Consider the following 12,788-nt stretch of genomic DNA (forward strand, 5'->3'; position numbering starts at 1 on the left):
GAGCCTCTGGAACTGTAATTGTGGACTATCTCGTTGCACTGGTTTCATGACCAAGGGCCCTGTGAGTTCTCGTAGCCTTCAGCAGTGCCTGAGTATCCACTGGGGAATATTTCTTTTTTATTTTATTTTATTTTATTTTTTCAGTGTTCCAAGATTCATTGCTTATGCACCACACCCAGTGCTCCATGTAATACGTGCCCTCCATAATGCCCACCACCAGGCTCACCCATCCAAAACCCTCCCTCCAAAACCCTCAGTTTGTTTCTCAGAGTCCACAGTATCTCATGCTTCATCTCCCCCTCCAATTTCCCCCAACTCACTTCTCCTCTTCATCTCCTCATGTTCTCTGTGTTATTCCTATGCTCCACAAGTAAGTGAAACCATATGATTGATAATTGACTCTCTCTGCTTGACTTATTTCACTCAGCACAATCTCCTCCAGTCCCGTCTATGTTGATACAAAAGTTGGGTATTCATCCTTTCTGATGGAGGAGTAATATTCCATTGAATATATGGACCATATCTTCTTTATACATTCGTCCATTGAAGGGCATCTTGGCTCTTTCCACAGTTTGGCATTTGTGGCCATTGCTGCTGTGAACATTGGGGTACAGATGGCCCTTCTGTTCATTACATCTGTATCTTTGGGGTAAATACCCAGTAGTATAATTGCAGGGTCATAGGGTAGCTCTATTTTTAATTTTTTGAGGAATCTCCACACTGTTTTCCAAAGTGGCTGCACCAACTTGCATTCCCACCAACAGTGTAAGAGTGTTCACTGGGGAATATTTCTATAATCTGTTCATCAACAACATCAATTCTGTGCCCAATTTTATTCTAAAGACTCAAAGACATAGAAGAGAATGAGGCATCTTGACTCGAAGAACTTCATAATCTATGTCTTTATCCCCGGAGGAAAGCAGTCTTAAAATAATAAAAATAACTTCTTAATAGGTACCGAGTTTCTGATAGAAGCCAGGTTCTGTTACGAACTCATATGAGTCCTCATATGCAGTGCATACTTCCATCTTCACGTGATGGTCCTCTGTGATGAGTACTAGAAAAGGAACCCACATTTTAACATGAGGAAGGTACAGCACAGAAAAACTGAGTACCTCTCTCTCTCTCTCTCTCTGTGTCAAATGAATAAATAAAATTAAAAAAAAAAATTTAGGGTGGCTCAATAGGTTAAGCCTCTGCCTTCAGCTCAGGTCATGATCCCAGGGATCTAGCCCTGCATCGGGCTCTTTGCTCAGTGGAGAGCCTGCTTCTTCCTCTCCCTCTCCCCCTGTTTGTGAGCTCTCTCTCTCTCTCTCTGTCAAGTGAATAAATAAAATCTTTTTAAAAATTTTTTAATAAAAAAATAAAAACATATGGACATTGGGGGAGGGTATGTGCTGGTGCGTTCTGTGAAGTGTGCAAACCTGGTGATTCACAGACCTGTACCCCTGGGGCTAATAATACATTATATGTTAATAAAAAATTTAAAAAATGATAAAATAAAATAAAACAAACAGAAAAACTGAGTACCTTCCCCAGTGCCATATAAACAATAAATCTGAGTTTAAGCATCTGGGCTCTTGGAGACCATTACATTTAACTATGCCCTATACTCCACCTCAAAAGGTAGCATGAGTTTATTTAAATGAAACATGTAGAGAGAAAAGGTGGCTTCAGATCAGGTCATCCAAGCTTAAAAGGATATATCACTGTCTCCCACCCCCGCCCCCAAGGAAGTCATGCTTTTTCTGCATAAATTTACTGCTGGACCCACTCTCCCAGTGGCATGCCATGACCAAAGTCAGCGGACCCAGAAGGAAACTCTGATGGCTACACCATGCAAATAGGACTTGGACCATTCAACAGGATGACACGGCTAGGATTCCCCCCGCCCCCCCAGGAAGTGTCTCTCTGGGCAACTGCCAGGTAGAATGGAATGGCCTAAAGCCAACTGAAGAGCACTTCTTCATTACACGCATGATGTCACATGCAACGAGAGAGTTAAGCTGCCTTAAAGTCAACCGGTTCTCCTGACTCCTGTTCTTTGAGATAGCCTGGTATTGATATTGCAGCCAGGTTCTGGAGCATTCCTAAGACAAGTGTGCTCATAGGCTCACTCACTAATCCTCACACTTCCTCTCACTCACCAAGAATGGCATCCAGCTTAGATGACAGCAACCCAAGAAATACGCTGGTGGTGCCAGGTGTTGACTTCTCCTCATGTTCTACAGTGGCCTTCTGGAAGGATGTTCCTGATTACAAAGGGCAAAGCCCCAAGTTTTAGCCAGCTTAACTGCAGGTTCTGACAACAATCAACCCTTCAGAATCTGAGCATTTATTTCTTCATAAGGGCTATTGTATCGTATACTATTATTACTATTGTATATCGCACACCGATGTCCTCTTTATTCCACGGCGCACGCTTTCACGCTATTGCCCTCTTTCCCTCCTCTCTCCTCTATCCAAAGTAGTCAGACTAGGTTAGCACTCTGGGGCATCCCTATGGACTTAAGGGCAAATAAGAGAGTTTTCAGAAAGACTGGCACCATTGTTTCCTGGAATCCTCGCACAGAATGCTACTATGTACTCAAATGTGGCTTTGGATTTAGCACCAAAGGATGATCTCGGTTCCATAATCAGAAACTAATATGTCTAGTTCTGCGATCCCCACACTGTCCACCAATCACCCCCAGGGTACCAGGTAAATTCACAGAAGCGCTGTGAGATATTGAAATTCTGCAAAGAAAACCCAGAGTGTTCAGCACCTGTTGGACACTGTCCGACTCAGGGCTGTTCCCCATGTCAATGTTAGACACTCCTCGCCACCTTCCTTTCAATGCCAGCCTATCTTGGCCAAGCCGTGTCTCCCGCAGTCACTATACAGTGACATAAGGAAATCAGTGTGGAATAGGACGAAGGCAGCAGCATCCAGTCTGATCCCCCACACAGCCCATTAGTAATTGGGCAACTTGAGAAGCAACAGAAATACCATTTTCTTCTTTCCATTTGTGTTACCACTTGTTTCAAACAACTACTAAAAAGTTGTTAGGACATACAGATTTAGGAAGTTGTCTGGACCCAACTATTTCATAAATGAAACCATTAGCTATCTCTTTCAGCCTTAGGGTGCCTTGAAAAAGCATCACTGAGGCCCTCAGGGCTCTGTCAGCTGAGAAGGTTCGGAAACCTCCGGTCCAGTCAGTGATGTTTCACAGCTGGCAGGGACCTCCTCTGCCCTGCTCTTGCTACAAAGCATACCTGCCTGTTGGTGTGGGTGTTGTGGCTGCTTCAGCTCAGTGACTTTTCCACCTGTCAGTGCTAGAGGCGCCCACTCCACAGGCCATCCCAACTGCAGCACGCAGGCTGGGGCCTGGCGAGCCTTGCTGGGCATCTCCCACAGTCCTTTGCTCTACCCACACCGCCTGCCTTAGCCCCTCAGACATACCCAGCGCTCTAATCATGGGGACTTCTTGCTTGCTCTTATCCTGCTTCACTTTCAGGTCCCATCTTAAATGCTACTTCCTCAGACAGACCTCCCCCGACCTACCACAGCACGGCCGCCATGTTCTTCCACCCTGTCCACCGTTCATTTCCTTCAGAGTGTTTCTGTCCTCTGCACGTACATATTTACCGCCACGGGGCAGAGTCTGTCTATTTGCTTCCAGCTGTGTCCACAGCACTTAGCACAGTGCCTCGTACCTAACTGTCATTCGAGAAATAACTGTGAGGTAAACAAATGCCAGAATTTTAACTGTGGCCCCGTGAAGCCCAAAGCATTCAAAAGGCTTTTCTGGAAAATAGCCCGTTCACACAGAAACATGGGCCAGCTGTATCAGCAGGCCTGGCCAGAGGTCTCTGGTCCAAGGTGGTCGTTGAGATCATGAATCCCAGACACTCAATCCGTCTCCACCTCCCGTGTCTTTGCCTAAAAAAGGGTTGTTATGAAGACCAGTGGGTCCAAATGACTCTTGCTCATTTTGGAATACACGGATCACTGCAAAAAAGTCATACATGGGCAATTAAGTCCCAGACCCATCAGTATCCCTTGCTCAACTCATGACTGGAACCATAGGTAATCTGTATAGAACTTGGACTATCCAGTTGGATAACAAAAATGGAGAGTATTAGCTGGATGGCTGCTAATTTGTCTATATATAGTCTGCGCTATGGCCCCAAATACCAAGTGTGTCTGCTTGGTCCTCTCAGTCCTTTGCTTTCTTCCTCTTAACCAGCCCTTTTCATCTGCCAGGCTTACATGAAAGGGCAGTGCACCCTGATATCTGTCCAGTAGTACCTGGGGAGCTCATACTCACAGAGCAGAAGGCCGTGTGGCTCACCCCAGCCTGCCCTTTGCAGTGGGAGGACACATGAGGGCCATCTCCGTCCATTCATACTGGATTGCTGTTGCACTCTCCTTTCTGAGCCTTCTGTTCCCACTCCCTCCGAACCCAGCCTCATATCTGGACACATCATTCTCGAAAACCACTGGAATCACACCTTCACCTCCTCTCCTATTTCCCACATATCAGAAAACCATTTATTCCTTTGGCCTCCTATATAGCCATATATAGGGAAAGCTTTTCCTGCTAACCTGAGTTGCCCTCACTTTATAAGCACAACATGCAGGCTGGCCTCACATGGCAGATGGACTCGAACACGTGCCATGTCTCAGTCTCAGCTCCTCTACTTACTAGCTAGATTTTTTTTTTTTAGCAAGTTAACTTCACATCTATGAGCCTCAGTTTTCTCATCTGTAAAGGGAGCAGGACAGTACCTACCTCATAGTTTCATTGTGAGTCCTAGATGGGAAAACACATGTGAAACACAGCATGGTACCTGGCAGACAGAAGCATGGTAGCTCTTTATTATTTCTCATACAAACTCCTTGTTCTTCAGGTCTCAGCTTAGACATCACCTCTGCCGGGAAGCCTTCCGTGACTACCACCCCCAAAGACAACTATACTTCTAAAGCATCCTGCGATGATCATCATTGTGAGATGTGCCACACTGCAGCGTCATGGCCTCTGGGCTCTTTGGGATCCCCAGGATACATGAGGGCGTCAAGGCAGGGGAACATGTTCCTACTACGCCACTATGGCATCTGGCATGGAGGGCGTTCCGTAACATGTGGTCAAAGGAAAAGTAATTAGACAAACAAATAAATGAAGACAAAATCATTAAACCTTTGCTGTTATGTGACCTGATAATTGCTCCATTGTAAGACCAGAAACTCGCTTGGCAACCAACCACATTCCTTTTTCATATTATTTAATTTAATAAGAGTTGCCATCTAGTGATCCAACTTCTATGCAAAACGTAATCTAATCCTTCTATCTGCTCTCTGAGGTGGGTACTACCACTGGTCCCCCTTCCTCAGATGAGGACACTGGGGTTCAGAAAGTTGAAGGAATTTGCCTAAGATCATCCATCTGGCAGAACAGAACGGAGATGGAAACGAACACCAGTCAACGACCGGGTCTGTTTGCGGTGCTGCTTCTTGCTTGCCAGGACCGAGGATGCTGCTTTTCCCTTTGGCTGAATTTCTCTGGCCTCCCAGAGACTACAGGGTGGCATTTCATCACCACTGGTGCTTACGCCACAAACATGACAATGCCTTAGGCATAAATCAGCTTGATGACTAACCACTCAGGACCTCGCCTCGCTTTTACCTTGGCATTATTTAACTTTATGCCTCTCTCCTCAAAATGAGTGGAGCCTGTTGGAGGCCGTGCCGAAGTCATACAGTTCTATCTCCCACGGTCTCTTACGGTCTAAAGGAACATTTCTCACCTGTTCAAAAACATAAATAAAATTGTTTCTATTTGGTTGTTACATATTCAGGTAAAAAGACTGAAAGATCATCACCAAATGTGATGGGTAAGTTTGGACAGTCCGCCTGGGATCCGTGGTATAAACAATTTTCACACTGGGGAGTCCTGAAGGCACCTAAAGAAGACGGACTTAATAACACTCAATGACCTTTGTCCTATTTGATTTCTTTTTACAAGGGGCATGAGTTATTTTTTAAAGCACCATCAAAAATAAATAAAGGTAGATCGATAAGTAGATAGGATTTTTAAAGTCAAAACTTGGAGAGAGAATGACAGGACATCAGACCAGGGTCAATAAATACCTTCCAGGGCAGATTTCCAGAGCAAGAAACAATAAAAGCCCAGATGAATGTAAGTTCCTAATGAAAGGAGGAATGAACATAGACTCACATGAGTCCCAAATCAACAGCCACAGTGGACCCTGATTTTTGGTCAATCGACTTCCTGTCTAGAGAATTCCATGCTGCAAGGAATTCCAGCAGCAGAAACATGCTTTACTGAATGATGATTTAACAATTTACCCTACATATGGGGCGGGGGGGGGAGGTAATACATAATAATCATCTTTTGGTTTGAGCTGGTGTGGAAGGGGGCCATGAGTCAGTAGATGATAGTACTTTACTCCAGAAGCTTGCTCTCTCTACCTTGGACCCCGCCCTCCTGGTTCTTCTTGTCTCAATTGACAGCAACACCAGACCAACGGTTCCCACCTCTTTCTAACAGAAGCATTTAAACAGGTCAGCAATCCTACAGCCCAGGACACACCCACTTCCTTCGGGTTGTCTGCACACCCATTCCTTTCACTGGGATTAACATAAAATTGCACTTAAAAAGGAAGAGAAAAGATTTGCATATGCAAATGAAAACACCAGTGACAAAGGGGAGTGGCGTGGAGTTAGTCCCGTCTAGCAGGCAAAGAAGCCCAAGGGGGTGAAGAACTTCCGCCGTGATGACATCTGACCCACTGCCTTCAGAGCAGGCCCAGATGGAAGCATGACTTTCTAGAAATGTGACCAGACTCACTGTTGAAGGGGGAGAGGGTGGCGAAAACATCTCAGCTCCTCTAAAAAAAGAAGCTGACAATAGGGGTCTTTTACAAAGCATTAAAATGAAAACGTATATTTGAAGGACACTTGAGAAATTCAATGAGATTACTTCAGGCTCTTTTTCCCTGCCTCCAGGAAACACCTCACAAGACTGAGGTCCCTCCGTCACCCCTCGGAAAAGTCTAGCCCTTTGGAAGTGATGCAGCAACTTTCATCCCAGGAACACCTTCAATTATATGAAATAAATGTGGATCAGGAGCTAACCTAGGGCTGTCTGGTTCTAGAATGCAAATTCCAAACCACTGCATATTCGCCTGTTTCATGTGCTTCATTTGTGTCTTTTCTCAATGACATTTTTCCTGAATAGAAAAGTAATCCAAGTTCATGATAGGCATTTTGGAAAATTTAGGAAATCATAAGAAAGAAAATAAAAATCACCTACAATCATGCCACTCAGTAAAGTCACTTTTAAAATTTTGACCATAGAACCCGAGTCTTTTCTCTTTTTGTCTCTTTCTTCCCCTCCCCAAACCCCCTACCAGTCTTTTTTCTTAAAAGCGCACGTCTTCCACACAAGTGGGAGCTACTTCCCATGCCCCTGAACTAGAAGTGTCCCTTTAAAAACAAGTAATCATTTGGGAGAAGAAAGTTTGGACTTGAGTGAAAGCTCCATAACTGTATTTCTTCACTTTGAAGACAGCCCTAACTACTTGGGCTCACCTAACAGATATATTTGACTATCTGGTTTCTGATGTAGGAAAGACGTTAGGGTTTGAAGCCGACAGCTGAGAAAGAATCCTTGAGACAACTTTGGTGCAAAAAAGTGGTTTTATTAAAGCATGAGGACAAGTCACTCAGGCAGAGAGAGCTGCACTGGGCTCATGACTCGAGTGGCCCATTATGTACTTTCGAGTGGGGGGGGGTGGTTAGGGAGAGTCTAAGCTTCTAAGGAATTTTGGAAGCAAGTTTTCTAGGACCTTGAGGGAGCTAGCTATTGTTGGGAAAATATCATTTATTACTGTCTAATAAAGCCTTAGTCATGAGACCCTTCAGAAGTATATCACTGGGTCATATGCTTGGGGTGATTGCCAACATGTATCTTAGGTGGGGAGAGGGTAGAGATAAAAGAAGTTTCCAAAGGAATTTTTGTATTTTTTTTAAACATTTTTAAAGATTTTATTTATTTGAGAGAGAGCAAGAGATTGAGAGAGCACAAACAGAGGGAGTGGCAGGCAGAGGGAGAGGGAGAAGCAGGCTCCCTGCTGAACAAGGAGACCCAATGCAGGGCTTGATCCCAGGACCCCAGGATCATACATTAAAGTATACTTACAGGATCCTGGGGGTTGGGCTAAGATTGCGTCTTGCCCTTAGTGAAGTCGTTAACATCGAGGCAGCTGAGTTCCTTGAGGTATGTCATTCTGCCCATTTCAAGGATTTCTCAATGGGCTATAGGTAGTAAGGAAACTCAGTAATTTTTCTTCTGCCTTTGTTTCCCACATCAGTTTCCACCTAGTTCAATATCCATTCCTCAGGGATACTGATCCTCTCCACAGCTCAGGGCAAACTCAACTTATCTAAAACCTGACTTTCATTGTAAGCCCACTCTCCTTCTCAATGATCAGTTTATAGGTGACCAGGGAGATGAGAAGAATATGGGTCTTCTGGGACAAATTCTTTACTCCTAAGAGAGACACACAAGACAAAAATGGTCTCTTATCTATCATCTTAAATGCTATTCTATGTGGATTAATGCCTGGAATTGCAAAGCTATTTTAGGAGATTGAGAGAAGCTAGCTGGATAGTAAAGTCCAAATCACCTTCACTGATCCAGACAGAATATTCTAGAAGACCTCTAGCAAGACACAAGAAACCAAGAGACATAAAATACACTGTTGTAAGAGCAATTTAAAGAAAAATATGTATCGTATGATCCCATTTCTATAGTCAGATAGATATATATACATAGAAAAGGGTCAGGAGTAGACTCTAGAAGGATATACACCAAAATATTGGCAATGGTGACCTCTGACAGCCATGTGAACGAGGGTTTCAACATTTTATTCTATATATATTTGTACTGCTTGAAGTTTTTATAGTAGTGCATATATGTCTTGCTTATGTAATTTTTTTAACATTTTAATTTTAAGAAGCATATGTGGCTTCCCTTTATTTGAAACTTGCATTAGAAGCTTAGAGCTTTCTTCTTTAAAAAAAAAAATTGTGGTCAAAAATTCTTCAAGTTATTTTCGGTTTCTAGGGGGATCCTCTTCATCTTAGAGCTCAGCGTGCCTGCTATTAGTCAGTGGACCTTACTTTCCCACAGGAAGAACCACAGGGAGATCATAGCTGTGATCTCTGGGTTCCCTTTGCTTGGGACCAGGGTGTGGATTGTAAAGCAGGACAAGGTGACAAACCCCTTCTGTGAAATCAGAAATCAGGACAAACCAAGTCTGGCTGATTACAAGGGTGTTACAAGGGTGCTGGCGGGCCTTGGGAGTATCCGGAGATAGAACAGCCAACACTGTGTCTGGAGTTGGGCAGAGTGTCTCAAAGTGCGGGCCACAGTCCCCACGTCAGAATCACCTGCAAGCTTGCTAAAGGGCTGGTTCCTGAGCCCCACCCCTGATCTACTGATAATCTCTGAAGGTAGGGCCTGAGAACCTGAATTCTTTATTGCCTGAAAGAACGACTTTCTCCGTAGATAAACTGGAATCATCAAAATCCTCCTATGGGGCCCTATGTGGGGCTCTGTGCTCGGCAGGGAGTCTGCTTCTCCCCCTCTCTCTGCCTGCCGCTCCCGGGGCTTGTGCTCTCTCTCTCTGTATCAAATAAATAAATAAAATCTTAAATTAAAAAATTGGTCCTGTGGGGCAAGTGTGGGTTCTTGTTTCTCCTCCTGGCTATCTGGATGGTCAGAGCCAAATGAGGGGCTCAGCTGGAGCCTCCGGGTTTCCCGGCTCGAGGACCATCAGGAGCTCTATTTCTGGCTCCTCGCATTAATTCTGTCACTCAACTTTTATGTCCCCTAGCAAGCTACCAGAAGTCTTCCTGGGACAGGCAGGATAAATAAATCAGTCGCTAAAGCAGCCATTTATCAAGCACTTAGCCAGGATGCTGTGTTAAGCGCATCATATCTTACCTCATTTAATCTCACAACAAACCGAAGATCAGGTACTATGATTAAACCCATTTTACAGGTGTGGGGACCGAGACTTAGAGAAGGAAGGTGCATCGTAGGGGCTGGAATTCAGGTCTCTAACACCAGAGTCCATGCTCTTAAACACCTGCCACTACTTGTCCATGGTGTAGGTGAAGCGTAGTGGCCCTACACTTTCCACACAGGACCGGTCCTGCAAACTGAGTGGAAAGGGGGGGCGCTTACTTTGAAGTTTCTTTTCCATAACTAGCACATTATTTTTACTTTCATTTTTATGTCCAAACCAGTTTTTTCTTACATTTGGAGATGTTTTTATGAACACATTGGTAAAATGTTTTTGTCTTCTTTGTCTGATTTATATATGTGTGCGTGTATGTGTGTGTATGTACTTATGGAAGGTCACAGAAGGGCTCGCCTACAGTGCAGCCACTAGAAATGAGTTACTGAAACTATCTCAGACGAATTTTATAAGAAGTTTTCCATTCAGTAATCTCTGATGATTTGTTGGGGGTAATACATACGTTTTTACAGAAAGAACTCTCACAAGTTGATACATATTTTAATCTACGTATGTGTGCGAGTGTGTATGTGTATCGTGTAACAACGAAAATCGATCTGCGGAAAGGCCCCTTTCCCATCATGGTCTAGCTATATTCCTCAGAGGTGCCCATCGTAAAAATCAAAAGTGCACTTGGACACACACACACACGGCATCATACAACTAATATACAGTGCAACTTACTTTGTTCTTATCTACATATGTCTTGTCTTGGATACAGGAAGCCCTGCTTTCTTAAGCTGAGAAGACCCTCTGTTTCACTTGAAGCCTACAGGGCAGCGAGATGGGAGAGGGCGCTCTGAGCTGTCCCAGCCGTCTCCGCCCAGCCAGAGCACCAGGTGGGATAACCAGCGGGACTGCCAAGTCAGCAGCACCCGCCCTCTCCGGATGGGACAAGCGGAGGAAGTGTGCGGTTGGGAAGCTCCGCTGCTCTCGCCCGGGTTTCCAGTTCTCCCGCCCGCAGAAACTACAGAGAAAGTTAGCATGGGAATCTGCGCCCTCCTGAAACTCTGCGGGACCCCAGGAACTTCCCACACCGCCGGGACGAGGGGCTGCGCGCGGTAACGGAGATGTCAGCGGTGGGAATGCACGGCTGGGTCCCAGGCTCCGGTCCAGCACCACCTCCCAGGAGCGCCCTCTGTCGGCGGCTCTGGGTACGGCCCGCATCTGCGGGCTCGTTCTTGGTGTAGGTGTTCTTGGTATAGGTGCTTATTCCCTCTTCGTGCACAGTCAGGGTGAGGGTGTCTAACACTGTGTTCATCTCTCACCCCTCCTAACGTTAAATTCCGCTAGAAATTTCTAATTCTGCTAGTTCTGTGCGTTGGTATAGAGCTCCTAGGGCTGTAGTTATGTGTGCAAGAGTGTGAGGGTATAGTCTAGGTGCCCAAGGCGGTGTGCCTTGAGTGTGGCATCGTTGTCTATATGGCTGATTGTGGATATTTCACTTTCTGCCCCCACCTGTCCGTGAGCAAGCACCTATGAGCATGGGCTGTACCCCTCCATATTGGTGTTTTATTAGTAATACACACACTTTTATCATCTTCCCAGAGTTGTGCCAGTATGAATGAGCAGGGCTGTGTGTGGTACATGAAGCCACAGTAGGTAATAATGGTATGTTTCTAAAATCCAGATGTTAAAGGAATAATGTAGTGGAGGGGGACGTCAACTATACTAAATCATTTGCCCTTCGTCTCATGTTCTTTGACTTTAGGAGAACCGTAGGTTTGCTTTTGGACCCTCTGGCGGACAATTGCTTGATCTTGACCTGAACCTGACCTCCTGTGTGATCTCTCCTTGGCCTTCCTTCTTCAGTCTGTGGAGCCCAGGGTGGCTGCCTGCTTCAGGCTCTAAGTATATTGTCCATGATGTCAGTCCAAAGAAGTGAGCATTCCATCTTCTTCCTTTTTCCCCACCCAAAATTCATTTCCTCGTAGTTGATTACCTGGGATTTTGATGCCTGTGTTCCCTCAGCATTATTGATACACATGGGGAAAAAAAAAAAGGAACTTCTTGAAATTCCCCTAGAAGGTTTTGAGAGTTGTTTTCAGTGTTGCAACTTGAACAAGTCAGTTTCTAGTTTAAGTTACCATTGGAAAGCTTGGTAGGAGTCAGATATATAAGCTCCAGTAACAGTAGCAGCAGCAGAAGAAGAAACAACAGTTTCAGACCCAGCGAACCCTGCTGCCTGGCCAGAAGCAAGGTAAGAATTTCCTTAGCCCTGACACCCCTCCGCAGACCCGCAGACTCGCAGGCTGGCCAGGGATAGCGCCTTCTGAGTGCTCCCCTTGCGCCTGGCATCGTGGAGTGGGGAGATTTCTGGAGGCAGTCCTGGTGACTTACCTGTGGGGACATGAGCGCAAAGTCAGTACTTTGCGGACTAATGTAGAAAGTATTCATTTTAGAAGTCAACTAATAATAATTGTACACCAAGTTCTGTGAATGAATGTGCATTTTATAGAAAGGTTTGTTTTGTCTTATTTTAAAGTGGTATGTACATAAAAGAATGTTTCTCAATATTAATGCCCATCAGTTAAATTGTATAATGTGAGTGGTGCTTTCCTTAGTACTGTAAACTTTTTTAAAAGCTGTTCATTCATTAAGTCAGAATGAATTCAGTAAACAATTGAATTCGTACTTACACCTCATAACTGGAAGGTGTCGAGCATCCTTGCTCCCTATTTGTGTTGGGTTCAATA

The 12,788-nt window shown here is 44.8% G+C and overlaps 1 protein-coding gene across 1 annotated transcript in view; it reads right to left on the bottom strand.

The window, feature by feature from the left end:
- Positions 1-995: 995 nt before the first annotated feature.
- Positions 996-12,788, bottom strand: part of UBLCP1 (ubiquitin like domain containing CTD phosphatase 1) — a 67,513-nt gene continuing 55,720 nt past the window's right edge. The window contains exon 12 of the mRNA XM_045998882.1: positions 996-1,057. Within this exon, the coding sequence (XP_045854838.1) occupies positions 1,006-1,057 (52 nt within the window). The 3' untranslated portion in view covers positions 996-1,005. The remainder of the gene's footprint in view (positions 1,058-12,788) is intronic.

This window comes from Meles meles, chromosome 3 (assembly GCF_922984935.1).
Source record: "Meles meles chromosome 3, mMelMel3.1 paternal haplotype, whole genome shotgun sequence".
Classification (NCBI taxonomy): Eukaryota; Metazoa; Chordata; class Mammalia; order Carnivora; family Mustelidae; genus Meles; species Meles meles.